This window comes from Oxyura jamaicensis, chromosome Z, assembly GCF_011077185.1.
Source record: "Oxyura jamaicensis isolate SHBP4307 breed ruddy duck chromosome Z, BPBGC_Ojam_1.0, whole genome shotgun sequence".
NCBI classification, from domain to species: Eukaryota; Metazoa; Chordata; class Aves; order Anseriformes; family Anatidae; genus Oxyura; species Oxyura jamaicensis.
The window spans coordinates 2,347,909-2,375,118 of NC_048926.1; the positions used below are offsets into that span (position 1 = coordinate 2,347,909).

The 27,210-nt window shown below is 40.8% G+C and overlaps 1 protein-coding gene across 4 annotated transcripts in view; it reads left to right on the top strand.

The window, feature by feature from the left end:
• Positions 1-27,210, top strand: part of DYM (dymeclin) — a 176,066-nt gene that overhangs the window by 135,442 nt on the left and 13,414 nt on the right. For all 4 annotated transcript variants that reach the window (XM_035309185.1, XM_035309186.1, XM_035309184.1 and 1 more), the window contains one exon: positions 7,280-7,393. In XM_035309185.1, coding sequence (XP_035165076.1) covers positions 7,280-7,393 — 114 coding nt within the window. The remainder of the gene's footprint in view (positions 1-7,279; positions 7,394-27,210) is intronic.

Consider the following 27,210-nt stretch of genomic DNA (forward strand, 5'->3'; position numbering starts at 1 on the left):
CCTGGCTCCCAAGCTTTGTTCCAGCATTTCTCTGCAGTGATGAAGGTGAGAGCTCTGTTGTCAAGGCCACACAGGATGATGAGATCACATGAAATGGAAATGTGCTCCTGGCTCCAGAAATTCCGAAAATGTATGTTGTTGGGAGCTAGGAGGCTGTATTCATGGGAAGGATCTCCCTCTTCTTGACCTGCTCGTATTCTTTTTTTTAACATCCATCCCAGCCAACTGTTACAGACAACATGGTGAGCTAGCCAGGTTTTTTGTGTGGCCTGGAATGGTTATTCAGAGAGTGAATCCACCAGCTTCCTATACACCAGGGAACTCCTACTGGGTTTGATGCTGCCGTGCTCAATGTATAGCAGTGAAGTTGCCACCCTGCATGTACAGCCCAGAGTGTGTAGATGGTAGGTGTAAATGGCAAGAGCTGCAGCTTTTAGTCATGGGATGGGGAGAGGAGAAGTTACCTTTCCCAACCCTTAGAGCCTGTCTGCAGGGTCTGTGCTGCGTGCTGGTTCCATCCACGGGTTCTTTTACGCAGGGAAGTACGCTTGGATTATATCCGCCCACCCTACTACTGTGGAAGTATAATAGTTTCCATCACCAGATGCCACTAGGGGTCCATGTGAGCAGGTGTATCTTCTGCTCTGTGTCACTGTGATGTCCCCCAGTGCTTCAGCAAAATCCTCCTTACATAGGGTGTAAGAGTTTCTTGTCCTAAAATGTACTCCAGATTTGTATTTGGAACAGAAATACTACTAGACAGTGTGGTGGTGCTCTGTATTGAAGAAAGCTGACCAAAATACAGCATAAGAATGTAAGAACAATCTGTAGTGATTTTTAGACAGTAAATCTGTTGCTAGGTTTCCATGTCATGAATGTATAAAATAAAAATGGCATATCTTGACTTCAGTAATTACTGTTTTAAACCAAAATAGGCTTAAATAGGTTTTACAGAAGAGGTAAAAATGCTAAAAAAAAAAAAAAAAAAAAAAAAAAAAATTAGTTGAAAAACATACTGAGAAAATAGAACATAGTAACTTGTTAGTACTTAATAGTATTACTATTAATACTAACTTGTTAGTAGTTAATAGTACTGTTCAAATGGAAAGAGGCTGCAGTCCTGTGTGGGTATGCAAAGGGAGGTGCACAGAGGTGTCCTCTCAGCCTGCTCATGCTAGTGATGTGCTAGCTGGATTACTCTGGGTTTAGGCACCGTGAAAGAAATTCTAGGGAGAAACAAGAGCTGTAGAAAACAGGACTTCTAAGGACAAATAGAACAGGTGCTGATTAGCCCAAAAGAAGACTAAACCTGATATTGTTCAAATAGAACACAGCTGTGAAGAGAAAGGGAGTAACCTGTTCTATGTAACTGTGGCAAGTAGGACAAGTGGCTCGTGTAAATCGTGACAGAGATGCACAGGTAGGTGTAAGGAAAGACTTTCTAGTGTTGATAATAATGAAGCACTGTGGTAGGTTTCCGGGGACTTCAACACTGGAGACCTCCAGATCGACCAGCATTTGGCTGGTAGCACTGGGGCAGGAGACGGAGCAGACGTGTCTGTAGGCACATGTGAATCCCAGTACAGCTTTGCAGCTCGACCAGCTGCTCAGAGCAGAGTGGCAATTGCCCAGATTAACTCTGTGCAGACTTTGGCACCGTAGCTCAGGACTTTGCCTCAGGGTTTGGACTATTCCGTTTACTCTGCAAAGGTAATCCTGGAGATAACAAGTAGCCTCTGTGAGCTTCACAGCTGAGGCAAAAAACAGATGAATGTTGAAGGGGTCATCAGTGTATGGAACATTATTTTATTGAAAGCTGTATTATACTATCTACCTCTGAGTTTTTATAAATAAACTAAAAATCACCATTGCCAGCTGATTGGGAACATATGGGAACAGTTAATGCTGTACAAAAGAAACTTAAATCAAAATACCTTCTGTTTCCCATTAATTTACTTTTAATTTTAGAAAGTCATCTTAATGGGATATTGTGCATCTTGTTTAGCTAAATGGGATATTCTTCCTCTGGATGGTGAACAAAAAGGAATGCCATGGTTCCTGTTCTGGCCTACTGCAGAAATGTTTCAGCTGTGAGCTCTCTCTGTGCCTCTGTTTCCAAGGTGCTCTATAACTTGGTCAGCAGGCTCACATGTGCCGGGAATTTGGTGAAGACTCTTCACTAGTAATTTCTAAGGATGAGTTTGGTTCATGACCATCATAAGAACTCATTGGCTTTTATTACTTTCATTCTTCCTAAGTCTTCTGTGAGCTACTGGTAGATATCGTGCAGTTGAACAGGCTTATCTAGGAGCAGCTAGAATTTTGTTTGCAAAATAGCCTGATAGAAATCAGGAGGTCGGGAGCAATGGCTTAGTGATGCAAAGGATCAGATTGATGCAATTTCCTACTAGGAATTTAATTCTCCAAAGACATTTCCCTGCTAGATTTTAAAATTAGTTGAGCTGGCTTGGCTCTGGCATAGCTACTTCTGTTTCAAGACCTGCAGGACTTGCAGTGAGCATGAGAACTAATTTTTCATGGTTTTCCTTAAAAAGCCTGCAGAAAAACCTTGATCCTGCTAATTACTAGAGCCTGGCTAAAAACTTTCAGTGCTTTTTTTTTCCCTTCTCCCCATTCCTACCCATTTTCTTTGCCAGGAGTGAGGAAATGGAAGCAGAGCACCTTGCAAAGTTCACATCTTTGAATGTACTCCTAGTTTCAAGGTGAAGCTGAAAACCTTTTCAGTACTTCAAGTTTGCTGATAAACCTTTTGCAATTCTCCTGCTATTGAACTACCTGGAGCAGTTGCGTCCCTTCTTAAACAAGGTGGCTGCAGGGAGGGTTGTTTTGCTTTGCTTTCCCTCCAGGACAGAGGATGACTGTTGGCTATTGAACGTAGCCGTGATTTATGTTTTCCTTAGGAAGCTACTTAGATGAAGTGCTAATCCTGTGGCACTTCGTAACAAGAGGTTTGTTTTCTCCTTTTCTTCTCCTTTTGGTGCGCTGTGAATACAGCGTGTTACTCTATCAGTGCTGAACAAGGCTGGAAATGTTAAATAGCAAATGTAAAAATGTGTCTTTCTCATCACTTCACACAGAAAAATAAAGAAAAATAATGAAAAAGGAATCCAAACTTTTTCATTTGCTGCTAAGTTGTTTTTCTCTTTTGCAGAGCTAACCTTGAAAATTGTGGGCAAAGGAGGCAACAGTGAATTGCACTGTTATTTTTAGCTGCAGGAGAAAGTGAAGAGTTCTAGTGTTAGGCAGCAGTACTGCATGTGAATGATTTGGGGCCTCACAGCACTTCAGTTTACACTGAAAGAATCCAAGTGGAGAAAACATCTTGTCCTTGATAGCTGTACTGCTTGGTGTATGCTATAGGAAATATAAATACATGTTTCTTTACCTCAGACTGTCAGTCATACTGAAAACAATAGATGGACAAAGTAGTAGACCCTGTGGTTATTTCCTCATAATCTTAAAAGAAATCTCCAAAAACTAAAATGTCTCTTTTAAATCTTTCTAAATCATTTTAAATTTTTTGTAGCACTTTTAATCTGTGGAAATACGTTGTAAATTTATTGTTTATAAAACAAAAGGACTAAAGATGAGTCTCAGGAAAAACTGACCTCTTAAATGGAAATGCTTTATGAAGAACAATTTTGGAAATCACAATAGAAAATGGTTTTTGTTTAGAGGTCTTGAGTATATTATGCCACCAGAACTTGTGCTGCTGTCTATACTGGTCAAGAAATCCCTGAGCTGATGGCAACCAAGCCATGCAGCTGCATGCACGTTGCACAACCAGAATTAGGTGCTCTGGATAGGGCAAAGCACTGCACCCTCCAGATACACGGTTTTATCTGGACGCTGATAATGTATTCCTGATGAGGGGTTGTTTAATCCAGGATTAAACATGCCTTTTAATCTCTGTTAATATGGAAGCCAGATTGGAGAGAGGTTTTTAGAATGGGTTGTGTTCCTTGCATGGAGAGGGCCTTTCAGCACGTCATGACTTGGATCCAGATAATTCATGGGGTCTTGTTAAGCTTTGTGTTGCAGGGTTTGCAGTTATTTTCAGCTTTCATAGACCAGTTACCCAAGTGATCAGTGAGAGAATAACTTTCAGAATATCGAAAATAGGTACAACAAGAAAAAAAAAAAAAAAAAAAAAAAAGATTTGTCCATCTCTGTCATCTCTGTCTAGTTTTCATCTGTGTTGAGATCTGCTTTTTTTCTATACTTTAGAATAATGTGCTCAGCATTAGGTTTTAAAGAATGTGCTAAAACTTGAAACTCATTTAATACTATCCAGACAATTCACTTTTGCTAGTTTGTTTTTAAGTGGACACGGAATTGAAATCTGTTCATTTTCAAGATTATTTTAAATGCAGCTCTGTTACTCATGTGGGGAAAATAATTAAAGCTCCTTCAAAGGAAAAGGCTACTTTTCCTTGACATTATTCATTTTCATCTTTTGTATTTGGGCAGATAAGTGGGTAAAGTGTTTGATCTTCAGGTACAGAGATGGGAGCTCAGGAAGTAGGGAGGTCATGCTGGATGCTTTTTGATTTTATTGCTAATGTAATGGTAATAAGCAAGTGCCTCTTTTAGTATGTCCTCTATATAATTCATCTCATTTTGTGTTTGTTTTTGTGTTTTTGTTTTTTTTTTTTTTTTTTTTTCTTGTAACCAGTATCTCATAGGAGTACTCTACTATCAGGGTTACAAAGAGAATTACTGCAGTTCCATTTTGTGTGAAGTAGAAAGACAAATACCACTTAGAGATATGTATTATTATTTAAGTGGATATTTTTAATTTTAGTCTTCAACTACATACCAAAAATAGCAATTCAAAATTCCTTGAAATGCTGACATGCCCTGTAAATATTGGAAGCCTATCTCACTTTTGTTCTTTGTGGAATATAACTCAACTAAGATTAGTACCTTTACCACATAAATAAAAAAAAACTTTTTAAAACATGCTCAGATTAGAGTGTTTGTCTTTCCAAAATAGGAAGTGCCAGGATTCACGTAGTATCTGCAAGCTTCATTTGTTTTTTATGTGTATGCTTTATGATAGTATTTTATCCTTTTGATTAAAAGCCCAATATTAAGTTTTGCTTTTGTTGTGGTTTAGAAGAACTTGAGCTAGCAAGGAACACTAGTGAGATGCATTCTCTGTATGAGCCTGCCCTGGGCGAGGATAGGTTTCACCCGTGATTACTGACAACAGACAAGTGTTGAAATGCAGGAAGGTGTTTTTTCTTTCGAAGTTTGTGGGCAACTTTCTTGTTTCTATAGGAGCTGTGTATCCTCTAACAGCAATTTGTCCCAGACTCTATGCCAAAACCATGTCAGCCTCCCTCTGAGGTCCTCCTGCTCATTGTGCAAGCTGTTTCTTGCCATTTTCCTGTGTAATTTCTGGTTCCTCCCTCCAGCTCCTACACTTAAGAACTCAGCGCATCTTCCTATTCCATTTTTTTTTCCAAGGATCAGAGATCCCTGTGCTGCAGTCAGTCCTTATCTGTTAGAATGTAAAACCTACCTGCTGCTTCTGCCAGAGGCGGTGAAATTCTCCCCTCTTATTCAAGTACCGAGATAATGGTAACAGCCATACAGAAGGTTAAACCTAATTCTTACCGACTGATTTCCATGTTTCTGTTGAGTGAAATAAAACAGAATCAAAACAACAACAACAACAAAAAAAAACATTTTTATAGATATATATGCCAACCCAAAAAGCAGCTTGCAGTAACTGTCATCTCTGTATCCCACTTGGTTGGTGCTTCACAGTTTCTAGAGAAAACTGTTCTGAGATGCAGCAAATCTACCTGCTCAAAACAAGGGCTAGAGTTTTGAGGATCACAAGAGAGGAACAACAAATTTGAATCCCAAAGAAATCAAGCCATCAGCTGTCTTTGTTTTATTAACAGCAGCTGAGCTGGGAGGCATAATTAGGGTAATGGTTTCTGGCTCCAGCTGTGTCTCACTATAGAACAAAGAGAGCTCAGCAGAGATTTTGTAGCATAATACACTCTTCCCCCTTCTACTTGGGAGAATTAACAGAGATTACTCGATGTGCTGGAGGTCACAATTCAGCCACAAGTGAACATTGCCACTTTGCAGAGAAGAGTGTGTCCAACACATATGAGAAGTCGGGAAACCTACCAGCACTGTGTGCTGTGAGTGAAAACCATGCATGGCCCCAGCCAAGTGGCAGCCAGGTGCTCACATGCGCACAGGCTCTGTGAACTACCTCCGATCACCTTGTGGTGCTTTCAAAAGGCTCTAAGTAGGTGTTGAAGTTTTGCCCCGTATCTTTTTCTTGTTGTTCTGAGCTTCGGTTCCCCTGCGTGACTGACGAGTTCCTCTGGGAGAAGGGATGGGGCTTGCAAAGTGTGCTCTTTTTGGATGAAAGGAGCTATAGAAATGGAGGTTTTCTGATGTCCCACATGGAGAACTGCCGGTGGAATGTCTGCTGCTGGTGTGACCTACTGAGCTTGGAGAGGGATAAAAGTTAAAGCCTGACCTAACTGTGTTCTATCTAACAAGGACCAGCTGGGTCACAGAAAGGGGGGCTGGAGGGGAAATATGGTGAAAATCATCTTGGCCTCACCAGGGAGGATGAGAGTATTGAGGGGGAGTGTACAGGTCCTTGGGCCTGGGATTTGTGATGGGGGAGGTTCATGAGGGACTCTGGGTGGTTAATTTGGGGAGAAGAGGAGGGGTTTTTTGTTGTGTTTTTTTTTTTTCTTCAAGTTGCTGTGGCTTTGGATGCTACAAAACCACCGGGCAAGTCATGTAAGACTCTTGTATTGAGGTATTTAATGATTGTCTTAGAGCCCCCAGTGTGGGAGTCATGGAAAACAAAAGGGATTTTACTTTAAGACTTGAAAACTAAACTAAATTTCTGGCCCAAACTACGAAAAGTGGACAAGAATGCCCTGAAAATCCTGATGTGCCTGAGATGATAGGATTATATGATAGGATTATAAGCCATATTTCAGTGTACAGTACTTGAAAATCTTAATTTATTAATTCAGCTGTGTTAAATTGTAAATTCATCCACACATTAAAAACAGGACAGCAAAAGAATACTGATAATTATGCTAATTCGCCATTAATAAAGTCTTACTAATTGTGACACAAGCCATGACATGCTTATTCTTTAAAAAGTACAGATACATTTATCCAGGGAAAGAAGACGAAAGCTTCATGCGTAAATTGATACAAAGATCTTTTCTATTTGTTTATGTGCTCTGATTTTTCATTCCAGGTGATCAGCTTTTTTAGCTCCCGATTAGAGCAAGCTGGAGCTGAACTGTCAGTGGAGCGGGTTCTGGAAATCATCAAGCAGGGAGCTGTTGCTTTGCCCAAAGACAGGCTAAGAGTAAGTGCTCGAGACCTCATCAATTAAAGTGTACTGTTCAATCAATTACATACATACATTTTATATCTGTAACGTCAAAACATCATTTCTCCTATCAATAGCAGCTGATAAGGGATTACTTTTTGGATTGCAATATGTATATGTTTTCATTTAAATTCCTAATTTGTACTAAATGTTTGGGTGAATTTTCTTGAATAGTTATTAAATTGAAATGTGGAGGAATTAAAATCTGCTAAGGCTAAGCTTTTCTTCATGATCTCTCTAAGATAAACCTCTCTGTGTGATATTAAGATGTAACCAGACTTTTGTTGTTCTCATTTTTTTGTTAGTACATTCTTCTTTCTCTAGAGTTCTACATCTCCATTTGGGTCTACATAGTATGTTACAAAGAAAAATTTCTGTGGCTTCAGCCTTGGGTTAAGAATAAACCAACCCAGTGAAAATCAATTCAGGAACTGCAAGTCTCATCAACATGGTTGTGAGCTTTCTGTATAATCCTGAGCAGACCCCTCTGTTCTGTTTTGAGAATCTCAAAACTCACAAGGGATTTACCAACTTGACAGGTTTTGTGATGCTAAAATCCATTAATGGCTGTGTGATGTTTAAATACTGCAATAACGAAATCTGTGTAAGTATGTACATAAATGGGAGCTTTGTGGTGTTTTTTTTTTTTTTTTACATCCACCCCAATTTTTGCTTCTCCACTGTGCCAAGTGTATTTTAAATACTTAATGCAGAACCATTTTTGTTCTTACTCCACGATAAGAGAGCAGGAGCTTCTTCTTGAGACCCATTTCTTTTTGTAGTAACTTCAGGAAAATATCATCTGATAAGGCATACTGAGTACACACAGCCACTGGCGACGGCTGGTAATTTATTTATACCCTGGTAATTTTAAAACACCCAGTGCGGATTGTCTAGCTGGCTGCATATACTAATGTGTTTCCTGCAGTTCCCAGTGTCCCTGAGATGGCGCATGTAGCAAGTCAACCAGACTGAATTACTTCAGGAGAAATTGGTCGCTAGTCAGAGCCCTGAGCTGCAGTACAGGAATAGCCTAAATAACAGCAAAGGAGTTGTTGGATCCAAATCCTGTCATAGCCCTTCAGGTTGTGCCCTTGCTGCATTATGGTGCTGTGACTAGCCAGTAGCAATGTGTGCAAAACCAGGCTGCAGAGAAACACTGGACCCTTTGCATTTCCTTTCTGTGAGCTGCTTTTTTTTTGTTTGTTTGTGACAACATATTCTTACATGCAGGTAATTAAAAGCTCTTCTGTTACAAGCCTGCAGTGGTTATTGACATAGAGCCATCACTAAGTAAGTTTGTTGCTTGCAAAAATTGAAGGTTTTATCACTTACTTCGTGTGCCAAGTTGACTTGCATGTTGGGCCACAATTTAAGGAAGTGTTGTTTCAGGAGTGAAATCCTGTCAAGCTTACAATTTTTACATTAATGATAAAGTGTTCAAATTGACATGTTTATAGTGCCACTTAGGTCAACAAATGAAAATTTTTTGGCAACTACTAAACTCTGTAAGTCCTTACCGAGCAATACAGGGCTTCGTATTTTAAGGATGGTTATAGTGTGACTTAGAATGCTTTGCTTCAAAGGACTTTAGTTTTGGGGCAGGGTTACCAAGTGAACAGATACAGAGACACAATTCCTTGCACCTACTGGATTTTATCCTTTTTTTTTTTTTTTTTTTTTTTTTTTTTTTCAAAAAATCCCTTTAGTCCCTTTGCTAAGCAAAAGTTTGGTCACAGTAGCACAGTAGGTTGCTTTTCTGCATGGAGAAAGCTGGTGACACTGACCTTGGCATCCACAACTGCATGCATTAATTTGTAGATGCTCATAAATTCCTTTCTTTGCAAAGACAGTAATGGTGAGTAGCACACAATTCCCTCCTACAGAAATCACATTGTAAGTCTTCATACCACCCACCCTTACACTTCTCTCACAGGGGTCTCACAAGTCTCACTGTTTTTCAGGCCTTCCTCTTCTAGTCTCTGAGTTTTCCAGGGGAAGCTGTTCTAAAGCTTGACAAAATCATATTAAGATCAGACTAAAGAAATAGTTACACAACAATGTTGGCAACTCTGAGGAATTTCAGCAGCTAAATAAAGGAGAAAGCTTTAATCCTCGTGTCTTTAATGACACTCTCTGGGCATGTCTGGATGGGTGGGAGCAGCCCTACCCTCATTTGCTCTGCCTGTACAATAGCCTCAGTGGCTGTTCACAACACTGAGCTCCCATCTGTAAGCTGGAAGCTGTATAGCTGCACAGAGCAACTAATACTGCCTGCTGAAAGGACATTTTTCTAGCACATAGTAGCTTGGACACAGCCAATTGACAGAAGTGGCTTCTGGAGAGGAGTTGGCTTGTGCCTGGACAGCTTGGACAATGTGTGGAGGAATTATGGGTCTGTTGCATCTGGGTTGACATGAACTACGCATAATTACAACGTGCAAAGCTGTGGAGCTTAATCCTGAGACTTTTTGGATCAGCTTTTCAGTTAATTACTAATTAATTTTCAAGCCATCCCTGCTTTTACCGTGATACACTCAAGTGCTCTAAAGTAGAGTAGCCCCTGCAGAGACAGTACTCCTACCTCGTAGAAATTGCCATCTTCAACTCTTTGAGGGAGGTGGTTTAATAAACACAGGTTGAGATTTGGAAAAATGAGGAATGAAGCAGTGCTTTCACTCACTTGCTTCTCTGCAGCCCAAACAATGGTGTTTTTCCTTATGTATGAGTACGTAATGTATGCACAGATAAATATAGCGAATGTTTTCAAGTTGCTTATCTTGGCCTTTGTTGAGGAAATGAGCATTCAAGAGGCGTTATATGTATTCAGATCTTGAGTCTGTTGCTTAGACCATAGTTCAAACATGAATAAAGGTAAACTAAAAATAACAGCACTTAGAGCCATGGTCCTGATCTGCATAATGGAGCTTATCAGCTTTGTAGCACACCCTCGTACTCCTGCTCCCCTTCACTGTGGGAAGTAACGTATGACACAGAGCATGTGTGTTAGCAGTAGGGCATGTATGTAGGTATACGCATGAGGAAATATGCCTTTTCCTGGCAAATAATTGTTGGGAAATGGAAGATCCAACTCATATTTTCCTTACAGTTCTGGAGCAACCCACCTGCCAATGAATACAAACAATGTAGTTAACGTTATTTTAAGTGTATGCTTTTAGCCATGTGCTGTGGAAGGCAGGGAAGGTCCAAGCTGAGTAATTAGCCTTTCAGAAGACTTCTGCATAAATAGAGAGATAAAGGGCAGGTGCTGAAATCAAGTGCTGGTTATTTCTCCTTCGGTCTGTGGGAGGAGATAAATGAAGTTAATATGCCCGTGACTGAGGCAGAAGCCATGGTTTGGAGATAGAGCTGTCTCCTTCGCAGACGAGCAGCTCACAGTCCAGGCTCCCTGTTTTATTGCAGAAGCTTATTAAAGGCAATTTAGAGATCATAGTGATAGGTGAAAATTGGCCTCATTCTTTATTTTTATTTTTAAAGTTCTCAGGCTGCCTTTCTTGCCTTTGGTGAACTATCTGTGCTTTCAGGAGTCGGAGCGTGAGAGAAGCAACACTGTGTCTGGAGCCTGCGAGTTATCTCAGGATTTCAAGGGGAGTTAGCCAGCTGATAGCTGGTCTTCTACAATAAGTGGGAAAACTTGTTCCGAATGCCAGCTGTTGACTGGACGCTGACATTTTGGTTCATGGAATGATCACACTTGGGAGGCCACAGTTGAGGTTTTACAAAAGAAAACTTCCCATTAGCTAAGCCACTTAAAGCAGAGACTTTGTTTTCATGAACATATTCTGAGCTGCCCTGCTCCTTTTCTCACTGTGTCAATTAGTATTTCTGTCATCGGTGTGCATTCTGTCATATGTTCTTGATGTGTTATGCAGACATGCCATTATGCTATCAGCTTGCACCCTTTTGGTATGGTACAAAATTTAATATTTATTGAAGTGCATTCTAGTTTCACAGGCATTAAAATTTCACAGAATATGTGAAAGGAGCAAAGGTAAAAGCCTTCAATCTCTTGACAGAACAAGCTTTGCATTAGGTGTTAAAAGCACTTCTCATAGGTTTCCCCTTCTATTAGCAATGTACTTCCACCTCCTTCAACTTCCATTTGTTTCATAGGAAAAAGCCCCTATATCAAGGCACCAGAGAGCAGGGAAAAGCAGTAAATTGTCATGGGATTGCTGGTAGGTACTGCCTGGCAGCCAGCACAGCTTTGTATCTTTGGCATATCACCCAGCTCCTGGGGAAGCTGCGCCAACATCAAAAATTCTGCTACCAAAAATGTCATAAAAATAACATGGTTGTTGTTGGAGGTGGCAGTGAATGTGTACATCTAGCTCCTGGCTGTGAATTTGTATGGCTGGTCATAGCTGTGAAACTGAGTTTTGTTCCTAACCCAACTCCTGGCCTCAGATAAAACCCTTTGCTTCAAATGCTGTTGCGCTTTTCACTTGAATTGGCTGTCTAGAGCAAAGGGGCTTGGCCAGGACTCAGGCATTGCTCCTCAGCTGGTAGGGAAGCTGTGCAGCAATCTGGGCCCGCTCAGCTGCCGCTGCCTCTGCAGGACCTTCCCGCAAGCTGCCTCCCGTGCCGGGTACGAGCGAGCATGGTGCTGAGCACGCGGGGCATGCTCTGCATGGCCACAGCAGTGCCGCTTCTGGGACACATCTCTGCAGAGCCAACCAGTCAAGGGGGCGTGCCAGGTGCTTGCATCTGTGGAAATAAGGTGTACCTATAAAAGAAAGTGTGTACTGAACTTGCCAACACCGGGGGAGCCTAAACAGTCTCTGGTTTGGCTGCTGAACTCTCTCTGGAAAGGTCAAGATGCAGTTAGGAGAAGGAGATGGCATGTGCAGTCACTTGTGTTGTCATGCTGCACAGAGTGGTAGAACATGGGTAGCACTTGAAACAGTGCCCCACATGACAAAGAAAATTGTATATGCATGCTACCTAATGTGAGAGATCACCTGTTGCCCTGTCTTCCATTACAGTTGCTCCTGGTGATAGCTGCAGCACTTTAGTTCTCAGAGTCCTGATGTCCTAAGTCCCCAGTGATTATTTGGCCACAGCAAGATGTGGGCTTTGGAGTCCAGGAACAGTGGTTTTTAATGATCTAAAGTAAACCTTGTGGCAGATCTGTAATTCTTAAGCTATGCACAGCTTTCTTGCCTTCGTTTAACTGCTGGAAGAGTACTTCACTACTGCGGGTTTTAGACAGAGAAAAGAATGCACAAACTAATTCTGTATGACACTGTAAAGAGGTAGCGGCAGAGGAGGAGGTTAAGGAGACCAGCAACTCCTGTTCAGAGCTCTACAGCACAGTACTAACCAAGAGAGACAGAAAACTTCCTTAAAAAATAAATTCTCCATCAAATTCTTTCTGATATTTATGGTTTTCTGACTGAAGGTCAAAGATCTTATTATAGTGGAAGCTGATGGTGTCTAACACATCCTTAGGACTGACATTAGGCAGGCATCTATAATGCAGACTTCCCTTTGCTGACCCTCAACTGCTGTTAACCCTTAGCCTGAAGAAGATCGGATTAGTAAAAGAAGTGTAAGAAACTTTTAAACAAAGTGCTTTTTGGGCTTTTCCAAAACGCCAAACATGTGCTAAGAATAATATTTATAGATGGCATATTTCCTTCTGACAACTTATACCCTCAATTAAGATGTCAAACTTCCCTGCTTCCGTGAGCTGACCTGTAAGTGATGAACAATAATTCATGTGTCTTTTGAAGGCATTCATTTTAGAGGTTAGATTCTCAGAGACCTTGGGTGGAGAAGAATATACTCTACATCCATTGCGAAATACGATTTTGGGTAATCAAGATTCCAGGAAAAATGATCTAGAAAGTTTTTATGGGCCTTGTGGTCAGAAAATAACTTATCATTGAAGCTGTGAGCATGCAAGTCAGACATGTCTGCACTCAGCTGACTCTGGCTAATCTTAAACTGGGATTAACAACCTGTCTGTCTGAACAAGGGCAAACCCTTATGCAGGTGCTCTTCTACTAATGTAAGCCCAGCTGCTTAAATTGTTGAGAATGAGTTGAAACTAAACCCAATGACACCACTTTATATTAAGTATGTCCAGGCAGGAGTTTATATCATTTAAATCTGTTTAATTAAATGGTGCAAACTTGTGCGTAGGCAAGATCTAACTTAAATATGTGGAAAAATATTATTGAAAAACCTGTCTATTGCAGTGCTTAAAGTTAGATACACACTGACATAACTCAGCATATGGGAACTCCTGACTGCGCATTTCTAAAACTTGGAGAAAGAAGGAAAGAAGGAAGGAAAGAAGGAAAGAAAAAGCAGCAGTCAGGCTCCTAACTCTATAATCCCAGAGGGGAAACAAAACACGGTTCTTTGGGGTTGTAGTTCAGAAATAAGTGCCATGGTCAGTTTTAAACATTACTATGATAATCCACAGAAATGTTTCCTTAGTAGGAGATAGACTTGAGTAGCTAGTTAGAACGTGTAACAAGGTAACAAATTTTGCAGTGAATTCCATTGATAGTTTTCAACAAAATTATGTCCCTTATGGTTGTTTAAACTTCTGATTATATGTCTGGTTACTTTTTTTTTTTTTTTTTTTTTTTAATGTTGAAGAAGCCAAAAGCCAAAGTAAAGGTAAAGTACCTTTAGCATCAATGGATTCAAAGTCTTTGAAATTTGTTGACTACTTTTGTTCCATGGTTAAAAGTATATTTCAGCAGTCTTTGGAGAAACTTTTTTGTAGCTATGTATAATGCAAATACAGTTGATGAATTGGATTGAATACTAACAAAACTTCAGAAGAGTCCCTCACAAAAGATAGAATAAATCCAGTAATTTAGAAGCTTTAGGGAAAGTGAAATAAATTATACTGCAGTCCTTTGAAATGTAGTTTGACTTTTGATTTATAAAAAGCCATGGAATTTCATATTGCTGGACTCCAGATATTTGAAATGTTGGCATAGTCTGGTAGTGTTGGTGAGTCACTTACAAAGCATATTTATTTATTTTTAAAAGTTTGTTTTAAAAAATTTAAGTTAAAAAAAAAAATCTTCATACAGTTACCATTCCAGTAGGTGTTTGCATGGATTTTGAATGTCGTATGTGTCAAGATTTGGTTGTCTTTGGTGTGGTGTAAAGACAAGTCCTTTTGCACATAAGGTCTTAGTTACAGCTGAGTATACTATCTGTTTGAATATTGCCAGGTCTAACAACAGTGGCGTGTTCTGTGGCATACACAGCCTCTGTTTGGCACTCCCAAAGAGAGTTAGCTAATGCTGTAACTGATACCATATTTATATGTTACTCTCAAGGCTATTTGAAAAGGGGATGTGCTCTCCACCTCTCCCCAGGTGTCTGCTGAATGTGAAAATTATACAGTATCACATTTTTTAAAATTATTTTTATAGCATTATGGGGAAGGGACTGAAAATACCCACCTCTCAAAGGGCTCCAGAAAACTCAGTTTTCAAATGTGAATGCTCCTGAGAACCCAAACAACTTAGGTTTGCTTTTACATAGTAGCTGTCAGTCAACTTTGGAATTAAAAACAGCTTTTTAACTTTAAGCAACTTTAGTTTACTTCAGTGGTTATAAATTCTTCCATGGGGGTGGAGAAAAATAAACAGTAACTTCTGGCATTGTTGACTAGAACAAGAGGAAAAAAAAAAAAGAAAAGAAAAAAAAAAAAAAAACTATTTAATTTTGCTTTCTGCCTGGCACACAGTTAAAACATATTAAGGCTTTTCTGACACCTCCCCATTGAAGAGTAATATAAACATCACTGCAGCGTCAGCATAGGAAAATATACATTAGCAAGCTTTTGAATCTCTGATCTTTAAAGTGTTTCTCATGTAATATCAGTTTCTTACTGTAAATGAGCCAAAATGTCATCCAATAGAAAATAATAATCATGCTTTCAACTTGGAGAGAGTACTGTATAAAGCTTTTCTTTATAGATAGAGAATAAATGGAAAACTTCAACCTTGTTCTCTTCCTAGTCCCTAAAACATTTGTTGCCATATCCTAACACTTCAGAGATCAAGGAGAAAAAGAGTGGTGTCACTGCAGAGTTCTGCTGTTGACTTCAACATTCTGAAGGTTTCAAGTCACATCTTCGTGCTCATGAGTTGCTAACAGGACCATGAGCAGGTGCCTAGCACTTCGCATGTCTTATGGTGGGGAGTATACAGCTCGTACTGACCGATGCTGATTAGGAGGGAAGCAGGACTATGCACCAATTTTCTCTGTCCACTTCCTTCCTCGTTTGCCTTGCTGCTGTTTTCTAGGAGTCGTACTGACTTAGCAGTGGCTTAGAAAACTTAGAAGTTCTGTGTTTTTCTCCTTTGTCGCTTTAATGGGCACCATGGGGCTGTTTTTTGTTTGTTTGTTTGTTTAGTTGTTGATGATTGTTTTTTAATTGCATCATTATACGTGTAAGGAGGCTAGCCTCATCTAGATGTGCAGTAGTCGAAAGGGCTACAAAATAAAGCTTTTGCAGGGCATCCATGTCCACCCATGGTGGTCAGCAGTCCAGTAAAGATCTCATGGCATGCTGCCATGTGTTTTTTTTCCTGCTCTGCATGCAAACAGTAGCAAAAGTGAATCCCCATGAGCTGCTGAGCTTCAGCTGACTTGGCTGAAGTGGATTGAGAGAAGCAGCTGCTGAAGGAGCAGAAGAGATGGAGGTAGAGCCCAGTTAACTGGTGAACGATGAGCTTGAAGGAGCTGTGAGGCTTGATTGCCCACACCAGTTGAGTTCATTCTGCTCTTGCAAGCTCATATGTTGAAATGGGATGGTAAAATGAGAACTATTCAAAGAGTAATTCCTTTTATACGGGCTGTTATTGAAATAAGACACTGATGTCTACATCCCTTCATTGTGCTTTCATTTGTTATCTTAGTAGTAGTATATAAACATTAATGCTACAGTGTCGGTCTTCACGTATGTCAACCCGTCTGTGGTATAGCATAGCCTGCAGCATCCCCTCCATTTTCATGCCACCACCTGAGGAAAGAAGAAAACAGGCAGTTTTCCTGACGTAGTTTTTCTTGCTTGTTCTGTGATGGGGGAGCCATTGCAACATAAGGTAAAAGCATAGCAGTAGACCAAAAGTATCACTGATATTTTCAGAGAGGGTGGTACTGTGACTATGAAAGTGCTCTGAAAGAATAACTCATGCTCCTCATGTCCCTTTCAGGTATTCTCATTGCTTCTCTCATTTGGGGTCTGAAGTGTGTGTTAAATAACATGAGTTAACACAGAAGGAGCAACAGGGACTGGGCTACTGGAGTTTATTTGCTCTAAGCTTAGACCTTGGTGTGTCTGGAGTCATGCTCTGGTATTCCTCCAAGGCCATGTATCTTGTTTACAGACCTGGGTAGATAGTTAACATAAAGAACTTTCTTTTTCACTGCTGTTAGCTTGTGTTTGTCAGCCTGAGCCTTAAGCACAGCGCATCAAAGATCTCAGTAATGTCTTGGTATTGTGATAAAGGGCAGAATGAGTCAAGTGAGCAGTATTTTGCTTGGTAGCACAAAAGAATTTATCCCAGGCTTTGCAGAGAAACAGAAGATGCAATAAAAATGCATTCAGGCACTCCAGTTGAGAACAAGCATAATATTTCTTTAGCTTCCCTGACTTCCTTTTTAGATATTTTGTTTTTCAGTAAAATTATGTTGTACTTCCCAGTAAACTCTAGAACCAACAGTACTTTCTCACTGTCACTGTGACATCTGTTTGTGCTGGTGTAGCTAATCAATTACAGACATTGTTGCTATTATAAGCCTGCAAGCCACTTGAAAAGTTACCCGGGATTTTTGTAATGAAGGGCCTGAAGTTATTATTTGAGCTATTTTTTCCTTTTATCTTCCCTTCAGGGGTCATCAGACTGGCAGTATTTTTTTACAAGCTCAAACTTTAGACTTTTAAAAGTTCAAATCTCTGTGTGTCAAGCTACTTGAATTTCCTGTAAAAATGTTTGAGTTGTGAATCAATTTGTAATAATATAAAAGTGAACAAACACTCAAGTTAACTCTGTATTAAAAGAAGGAACTTGAACTCAGCTGTGATTTTCTGATATATTTATATTGAAGCATATTTGTCATCTTGCAATTAGTTCTGATACTTACTGTTGACATTCAGTAAAATTACCAGTCACATTTATGAGGATAACTTTTCAAAAATCATTTGTTTGTGTAAAAGCAGGAATCTGCAAATTGTGAAATTGGCGTTCAGCTTTCCAAGCAACGCAGCCTATAGTTCCCATTGAAAATGCATCCTTCGCAGCCTTGCTATTGCCAAAATATCTCCAATAATGAATGATTTATTCTTCTGTATTTGGATTTTTTCCTGTGAGGAGGGTGGGGAAGACTCTAAAGTGCTGAATACAAAAGTCACTCCTAGGACTTGGCTCTAAAACGCATAAACAACACAGACAGTTAAAAGTTACATACCAACGCGTGTTTAATACAGCCATGTGTTTTCAGCTTGGTTGCTTAAAGCACAATATAAGAAGTGTGCTCGAGCTGTTTTATTTTTAAGGGGATCCCACATGTTTATGGAGCGCTATCACGTTGCGCTTCAGCCCAAGCTCTAAATGGAGTCTGGCAGTCCCGGCGTTTGCATGGTGCCGTTTGGCTCGGCAGTGATAAGCAATAGACAGTCTGGCTCCTTCCAGGAGCCTCTCAGTCATGTCTGAGCACTTGACAGTTCCGAAACCCTCTGGCTGACTTTCCCCTGTGGACCGTTCATTTATCAGGAAATGAAATTGGTTACAGGATTTCTCACGTTGCCAAACCTCACTGACGAAATCTGGTTTGTTCCTACTTTCAGAAGTAGTAAGAACACATTAACTGTTTATGCTTGTTAGTGGCTTTATTGCTTTTGCTAAGAAGAAGCCAGGTTCGTTCTAACTTTTAAAGGTTTCTGGAAATTGCTGACATGCATTCTCCCTATATGAATGTTTTACCAATGCAGTGAACCTGATAATTTTGCCTGTTAAATGCATCGCAGTTGCCACTGGTTTTAAATATTATGTTAGGACAATTGAGTCATTTTAATATGAGATTTACCCAGTGAGTTCAGTGCATTCTGGCTTGAAATTTGTGTTCTAAAGAAGAAGAGGGAAAATTAAGATTTATTAAAATTACAAATAATGCTTTGTTGTTTACAGGGATGTTTTAAAGTAGGTTATATAACATATAAAAGCTTAACCAGAATTGAATAGAATACATTTTTAATGAGGCTGATGAGATGACGACAAAAAACAAGTGCAAGCAGGGTGCAGTTGTTTCTGAATATACTGCTGTGTTTGCAGGTACTTAGAAACCCAGTTGGCTTATGCTGGACTGGGGGTGGGGGTAAGCCAGACACTGTTTTATTAGTTACTATTTGGATGTCATTATCTTTCATTATAGATCTAGTTTTCAGCCAACTTCAAAAATCAAGCACACATTTTAAAATCCTGAAAACAAGTGATAGCTTTCAAATGCATGTTTTCTGGAGACCGAAGTTCACAGAGTAGTGGCTGGCAATCACTTCTGTGTGGACAAATTTTCAGTGGGGCAGATTGCAGTGAGAAATAAGCACAATTTATTTATATTGACAGGTACTCCTATTGATTTTGCATTTAGCCAGTGGTCAGCATCTGTCTCTTAAACCCTATAAGCTTTGTCCCTAAGCAGCTGAGCTCGCTGCTGTCATTCTTCTGTTGCAATACTGTGTTTGTGTGCTTAAGAGTGGATGGAGAAATGACCATTAGCAAGTTGTCTGATGATGGGTGCAGATGGCTGTTTCTGTATCACTTGAATCATTTCAGTTTGTGCAATGATGCGTTGCAGCCGGAGCATTTCTATTGTAACATATCAATATGTTTTAATGCAATCAATAGTTGTAACCTCCTGTGTATGAAATTAATAAGCCCAGAGGTAAAGCACAGTGCACATATGGTAATTATTACGTCTGGAAGTGGTTGCTGCATTAATTGATAGCAGTAGCCAGGAATACAGCTTTACTTAATTTCATTGTTTCTTATATGAAGTTCCTGTAAATAGAATTTTTGCACTCTGTTATCAGAGTTCTTTCCCCTTTTTGTTTAGAATGGATCGCTATGAAAATATTTAGAGGCCCCTTAGCTCATTTAGCTTTGCTACAATTTTGGAGCCTTTGTCTATAAACAAAAAGTTGCTGAAAACTGCTTGTCTGCAACCTATGAAAGGGCCATGTAAGTCTCTGCCATTCACTGAGGCTTGGTTGGTATTGCGGGACCAGCATGTGGCTGATGCCAGCAAGGGACACTGTTCATAGCCTGTACCCTGCAAGGCTGAGCCATTTCAAAAGAAGGTAAGTAGATGATTTGGCCTCACTGCTGACATAACTGACACTCAAAGACATCAGATGCTTTCAAAGCCGTGTTTGCAGCTGAAATCTGTTAATTTAAAAAATACTACAAAATTAGCATTCCTTGCCTTTTTTTTTTTTTTTTTTTTTGGTGGTATGATTTTCCCTAGAAAAAGACATTTTTAACTAGCATACCATACATGCTGCTGAGAGCCTCAGAACATTGGCCCTTTCTGTTCCGAACCAGGGAGAAGCTGAGAAGCTGCTGATGATGAATGCCAAAGGGTCGCATCCATAGGCACCAACACTCAAAATACACTCTTGCTTTACATGTGGAAACATCAATGAACCTGTCATGGTCCCCAAAAGACCGTTATTACCACCATGGGAAGCTCCAAACATTTTCTTTCTTCAACCCTTGCATAAGATCTTCATTTTCTTTAATGCCAACAAGATAAATGACTGGCTGAAAATAGAGTAATTTGAGGTATCAGGTAATCACAGTGTTTTAAATGCAAATATAATATAGGAAAGCCTTACATGTAGGGTTTTCAGGATTATGGTGGCAGATTCATTTTTGTTTAATCCAATGTTTTACGTATTTTGATTGCCTCCCTTACATTCTGCTAGGAGTTTGATCGTGGTTCTGTAGGGAATATGTTTCTTATTCATACATGGGACTTTGATTATCGTACTGGAATCCAGAGAAGTGAATTTTGTCCAGAGATGAAGGAATGCAGCAAGAACTGGGTATTGCACAACAAGACGAGGTAGCTTGGGAGGGTGGGTGCGTTGGGTGAGTGACTTGAGTAACAGTGATTCTGCAGTTCAGGAATGAGGTGCATTGGCCAAGATGAAGTTGAAGGGTGGGCTAGCTCAGGACACTCCTATTCCCAAGCTGTTGTCTACATGGAGACTAATATTTACATGGAGGCTTAAAGTCTGTCCCCTCCACCCCTGAAAACTCTTCCAGTTACCTTCTGGAAGCTGCATTCTGAATTCAGTCATTTCATTCCAGAGTAATTGCTTTCTTCACAAAATAGAACAATTATACTGGAATGAAATCACCTTATTCTGGAGTTACCATAGCTGCTACAGAAGAGATACTCAATAATTTTGCTGTGCAAGTCCGCATTACACTGATGTGTGGCTAGAGTTTTGGTTATCCAAAACCACTTTCGAGAACAAACTGAAATGTTCAGAGGACAAGGTCCTGTCTAGGCTGCCAAGAAAAACGTATATATTAGTGATTCTGAGGTTAATCCTTCAAACCGAGAATATAGAAGGGGAAAATAAACCATCCTAGGAGTGGGGGAAAAAGCACTGCAAGAATTTTCTGCCATGTGCAGCTGTTCCCCAGTGTGTTTCTCCTGTGCTTTTCTTAATGTGGCAGTCACCTGGTTTTACTCCATTCACTGCTACGCAGAACTGTAGCTGCAGTTACAGTCCTGTAAGCAGCCGAGCTGATTAATGTCTCAGCCTTGCCTGTGGCAGCTTGTGGATTGTAATTAACTGCTTCCCATTAAGGCAACAGATGAGAATTCATGCAGTTACATGTAGAGGCTTTAGAAGATGGAATAGTGTCCTATAAGAACAGTTATTAAAGTGTAGTGTGGGGTTTTGTTTGTTTTTTTGGGGGGGGAGGGGTTGTTTTTTTGTTCTGTGTTGTTTTTCTATTTTGTATTTTCTGACGCAGGATTAGGCCATCAGGAAACTATAGATGTTGCAAAGTTAAGAATTCCTTTGAACCTGAACAAGAGCAGAGCTGGGGCCTGGGCAAAACAGAAGAAGGTGGAGGGTCAGTTATCAGGATTTTCAATTGTGTCATTTGGCCAGGTAATAAGCAAGTTGTTTGTTCATGTTTGGCATTAAAGCTCATAATAACAAAATAAAATGGGTGAAAGAGCTGTTCAACAAGTAGCCTGGGAAAGAAGAGCACAGATAGCATAGAATCTGTTACTCAGCATTTGCTAACGGTATAGTTAGCATCCTTTCACACCCAGCGATAAAAACAGAGAAGGGAGAATGAAGGGAAGTACAACCGATGATAAAGACCAGGCAGCAGTGCTACTCTCAAGGCTGGTGTCCTCTTAACTAGCAGTTAACATTTGGCTTGTCTCCTGGCACAGAGCACCAAATACAAAATTACTGTTGTCTGAAAACATTCAGTACCTAAATGTGGATCTTCAAGAAGAAATATGTAATTCTTTGGGCATCCTGTAGGGAGCAGAAAAATATTTACGTATTGTGACACAAGGGAAGTACGTTGCAACAGTTTTCTCCTCCTTGAATCAGAAGCGTATGGTTGTGCTTTGCTGGTGGTGTAGTCAAGGGGCAGCTCAGTGTCTTAATTTCATGTCCTGTGAAAGATGCCCCAAGCAGTTCTTATCCAGGAGCCAGCAGGAACCAGCACTGCGAGGAATTTTTGAGTGGGGGGAGAAAAAAGTGGTAAATGGTACTATTTTCCTATTATCACCCAGGATGAGGGGATGTTTTCCTTCCTGCTGCTCTCCAGATGGCAGAGTCTTTGCAAAGGCATTGCTGGTGATAAATGTGGGGCCTGATGTTAGGTGCTCTGCAAACTTTGTGGAGGGGAAGGGTCAGGAGATGACATACAAACTCCAGTCACTAAAAGGAACGTGAATTACTAAAGGAGATAAATCAAATATTTCTCTGTGCACCACCAAAGTCTAGTCTAGGCCTTCCATTGCCCTGTGAAATACCCAACAAGACTGGAAGTGAACGTAGCCACAGAATCTGATTTTTTCCACGTGAGTTCTTGAGATGCATTGCCTGCCAATGCATCTACTTTGGTATTGATTTAGCTGTGCAATTTAACATAAATAAATATGCCCTAAATTTAGTATTTCAGTGGCTTGTATAGAGATAGGGTCATTCTCGTTATAGGAAGAACAAGCTCATCCAGGGACTTTGAGTAGGAGGATTTAAACCTCACACAGGTTGTAAAACACGGAACAGTCTGCTTCTGTCTCTCTGGTTGTTTGTCATCACCTACGTTAAATTGGTTGATTTGATGAGCCATTGATTCAAAGAAGCTACTACAAGAATTCAAAGTGTAAGGTGTTAGGCAGAAAGAAACCACTGAGGAAACCAGAGGATGGGAAAACAGCGCGAAACCTTCCAAGCAGCTTCCCATAGTAACAGATCTCTGACACTGGTAAACAATGCTTGCGTGTGTGTTTCTCAAAGCTACTTCAATTCTGCTAACCACTTGTCTGCCCCATAATTTGAACTCTGTTAACCTTCAAGGATGATCCCGTTTTTTGAAAGGGAACGTAGAGGAGCTTCCCTGTCCAGAGCTGCAGAGCTTTGCTGGCTTTGCAGCAGCTTGGCAGGAACCCAGCGCGCTCATTGAGCAGCCCATAACTCCCCATCCAGAGCGTGTTACAGGAGGGCTCTGAGCCAGAGCCCATCCCGTATTAACTTAGGAGTTATACATTTATCCAGGCTAAGTAACATTTCCCAAGTTTCCCTCCTCCTCCTACATACCATAGAAAGCTACCCTATGTACTCCATACTTTTATTACATTTTTCACTGTGACTAAATCTGCCTAGCATGTGTTGTGCAGCCTTCCTTACTTAGTTGCATATGTTGTTAGTATAATGAAAAGTCCAGTGCCAAAGGCACTGCATGTGCATGACGCCTTGTTTCCAAATATCTTGCAACTTTGGTCAAAGCAAGCTAAAATTATGCTGAAATGCTCTGACATTTTTTCTTCTTGGTTGAGAGCTATTTCCAACCCATGTGTTCATTTTCTAGTGCAAACCTTCAGTACCAGCAAGGTACCAGAAGGAAAAAAAAAGTTGCATGTGAAATGAACTTACTGCTTTCTTTAATGCCAAACCCATTTTTTCTGATTAGGGAAATGATTAACCTCTCCTTTATATCTAAATACATACACAAAGATAATATGATGGAGGCCGAGTTCTAAAATCTTATCGTAGAAGGTGCAAGACTTGGAGATTTATGAACAACTGAAAGCAAGATAGGGAGAGAAGACATCATGTAACCAAATTCCAATTATACCAGTCCTATTGCTCATCTGCTTGTAAGGTTTAGCTGTCTCTTCTGGATTAGTCTTTTAAATTAACTTTCTATAACATGTGGCAGATTGAGAAAAACAGTCCTCAGAAGATTTCTGCCCTGGTTGACAGATGAACCAGATAATGGAGTATAATCTTTTCCATTTTCATGATTTGACACATTTTCACTTCTGTGTGTATGTTTAACTCAAGGAATCAAAATAAATTTGAGTACAGAATATAAATCCTAGACAAAATTACAGCTTTCATTGCAGTGTTGGGTTAAATGTAAACAGCATGAATGTTATAGATATCTTTTAATTAAATGCATAAATTAGAGAAATGTCTTGAATGTTTACAGCAACTACACCAAGAAGTGAGAATGAGGAAGAAATGTACTTTGTCAGCTGATAGCTGCCTCAACTGCATTCCCATATGGAGTTTAATTTTGTCACAACCTTTGGTACAAGTTGCAATGCTTCAATCCAGTTGATTTACAGGCTGTTTGTTCCTGCTTGGAATGATTGGTGCTTTAGATGCCCTTTTCTTGGCCAAGTGGGGGATTTTTCACATATATCACCCTCAAGGGCTCTGCTGTTGGAACTGAGGGCATGGTTTAGGTCACTATGGCTTTCTGTTAGCTGTATAGTTACGTAGTGTGGGATGATTGCATTGAGACTTGAATTCACATGCATTTGGGTTGGGTTTATGGTAACGCTCAACCCACAAGCTGTTGAGCTTGCGAACAAGGACTGATCTTGACCATGGTCTCATGTTGACTCCTGACCCTAGCAAACCCTGCTATACTCTTTTCTACCCAAGTGCCAGCCTGTTAGCTTCTCTCATTACACTTTATGACCACACTAGCACTCCAGGTAGGTGCAAAGAGTTTCCAGCCACGGGTGTTGTAACCAGGGAGATGAAGAAAGACAAGGAGTCCTGCAGGACATGCATTGCATCTACTATTTGCTTGCCAGCTCAGTAATTTATGCTGGCTCCTTTGTCACAAAAATGATTTAAACTATGGCAAGAGCAAACAACCTGTGGCTCTTGAGCTGGGCATGGCTTGAGGGCAGCCAGCACAGCATTGGGGTGTGCGAATTTCCTAGCACCATCAGAGTATACGCTGTGCGTGTGCTGCAGCTAGATAATGGTGTAGCAGCATCCAGAGGCTCCAGGAGGAAGATTTCCATTCCTTTGCTGCAGCGTGTTGGGTATCACTAACCCCAGCAAGGATTGGTTTTTGCTGATAGGAGACCAGAGGCTTGTATCAGATAGCTTCCTGAAGACAGGTCTGCTGGCTGTGTGAACAACCAGAGCTCCACAACAGAGCAGGAAATTTTGTAACTAAAGAATGGAGTGGGACAGGAGCACAGCCCTGACACTCAATGTGTTGTCCCTGATGCGAGGAGCCTGAGGTTCAAGTGGTGGCTGTAACTCTGAGCTCAGAATCAGGCAGCAAAACTGTTGTTGAATTCCTCTTGCTTATCTTTCCCATCAAGTTTTGACAGGCTCTGTCCTTCTGTACTAAGCCCAGCCAAGACTGGTTGTTGGCACCAGGGTTAACAATCTTGACCCACGGAGAAGAAGGGGGCAGGTATGTTCAATAACAAAGGGCCGTAATAGCATTTATGAGTAAACGTTAGAATTCCCCAGCCTGAGGTGGAGAATCTCTAGAACTGTTTTCTTCAAGTCCTAAGGATGATCTTGAGCTGACTGGAGGTCTTAATACCGTTAAGTTCAGTGAAGACAGCCAGATACTAAAGTACTGCATGTAAAGCATAGTCAAACAGAAAACACAAACGGTTCTCGTGCGTTATTACAAAACTGAATGAGCAGTTTGCTTAAGACCCTTTTTCAGTCTGAGGTGATTCTTTGCATTAAAAATAATAGTTTCACTACGTGAGAGTGCTGCTTTCCAAACCCCTGGCCACAGGATGACAGCAGGCACGCAGGTCCCTTTTTGGATGTGGCCAGCTAAGAGACGTGCAGCTGCCCAGCTGCGAGACACATGAAGCTGTCCTCCACCTCAGAAATTCTCATCCTCACTCATTATTTATCTTTCCCTTCGCCCTCCTACACTCTGCTTGCCTCTGTCATTGATAAAGGCTTGTTTCCAGTAGCTAATTTGAATATGCTATCATGACCTACAAATCCATTTAAGAAATGGCACCCCAGATATATGTTGAGGTCAGGTTAAGCCCCCCTGGCTCGGATCCATCTTCACAGGGCTTTCAGCATTAGGGGAAATCAAAACAAAACAAAAAAAAAGCTGCGAAGTCCACATCTGCAAGATAAAGAACATTAAAACCCCACGTAAACATGCACATTTGGCACAGGTTCCTCAGCTCAGAGCCCCAGCAAAATAAGGCTGCAGTCTGGCACTACGTGTGAAGGTTGGAGGGGTCTTACTGTCACTTCAGGTTTCGCTCCTCAAGACAAACAAATTTGATTTCCTGCATGTAGTGGGCAGCGCTGCTCATCTCACGGCACAATTGTCTGTTTGCTGAGGCTTGAAATACTTAAGAAGGGAGTACGTCCGTCGTGCTGTGCATTTTCCAGTTCACAGAGATTAGAGAGCCAAAGGTCTGCAGACTCAATAGGGGCGTTAGTCAGCATGTCCTGAACTTCAGGCAGATAAGGGTCCACTTCCTAGGCTGCCCTGATCTGGGAGTTAACAGTTGGTGACAGTGAGTCTGCCTCTGTTCTTAAGTAATTGTTATCATTTTGTAATATTTACAGGTCTGGCTCTCCCAGATTAAAACGTACGGAATCAAAAGGAGGTCTTCCTTCAAGCGTCTTCCCCCGGCGCACGCTGTGCTCGGAGCTGCTGGCGGGTGGGGAGAGGATGTTTGGGCTTGGCGTGCCGCACCGCCGACACGCGTGGTGGGAGGGACGGGAGGAGGATGTCGGCTCTGGCTTCGTCTTTGTGGCTGCTATTATGTAAAAGCAAAACCTCGTAAAAAAGAGCTGCAAGGAGCCCTCTGCACTAGCGGATCTATTGTAAATGTCAACATTGACGAGGTGAATTGAAGCAGCGTGTTAAACAGAGCTGGTAGAGAGGGGCTGAGGGTTGCGTTTCCCTGTCTGGGGCACAGAGCCAAAGCCTGTGCGCTGTTTTGGACCCCTGTACAGTGATAACAGAGAGCAGCTTGGTCCCAGTTGTCCGAAGTAATGTTCTTTTTGGCTTGGTGGGTTGTTTTGGATGATGCTGCAGCATTGCACCAATTTCCAGTGAAAGCATGTCTGGGACCTCATCACTGGAAAAATATGCAAACTGAATCACTGTGCTCTTCTCCTGCCACCTTTTGTGTTGGGGGAATATGTTCTACGCAACTAAAGGAGAAAACAAACAAATGTGACATTGTAGTAACACTGAATTTTGGTTGGA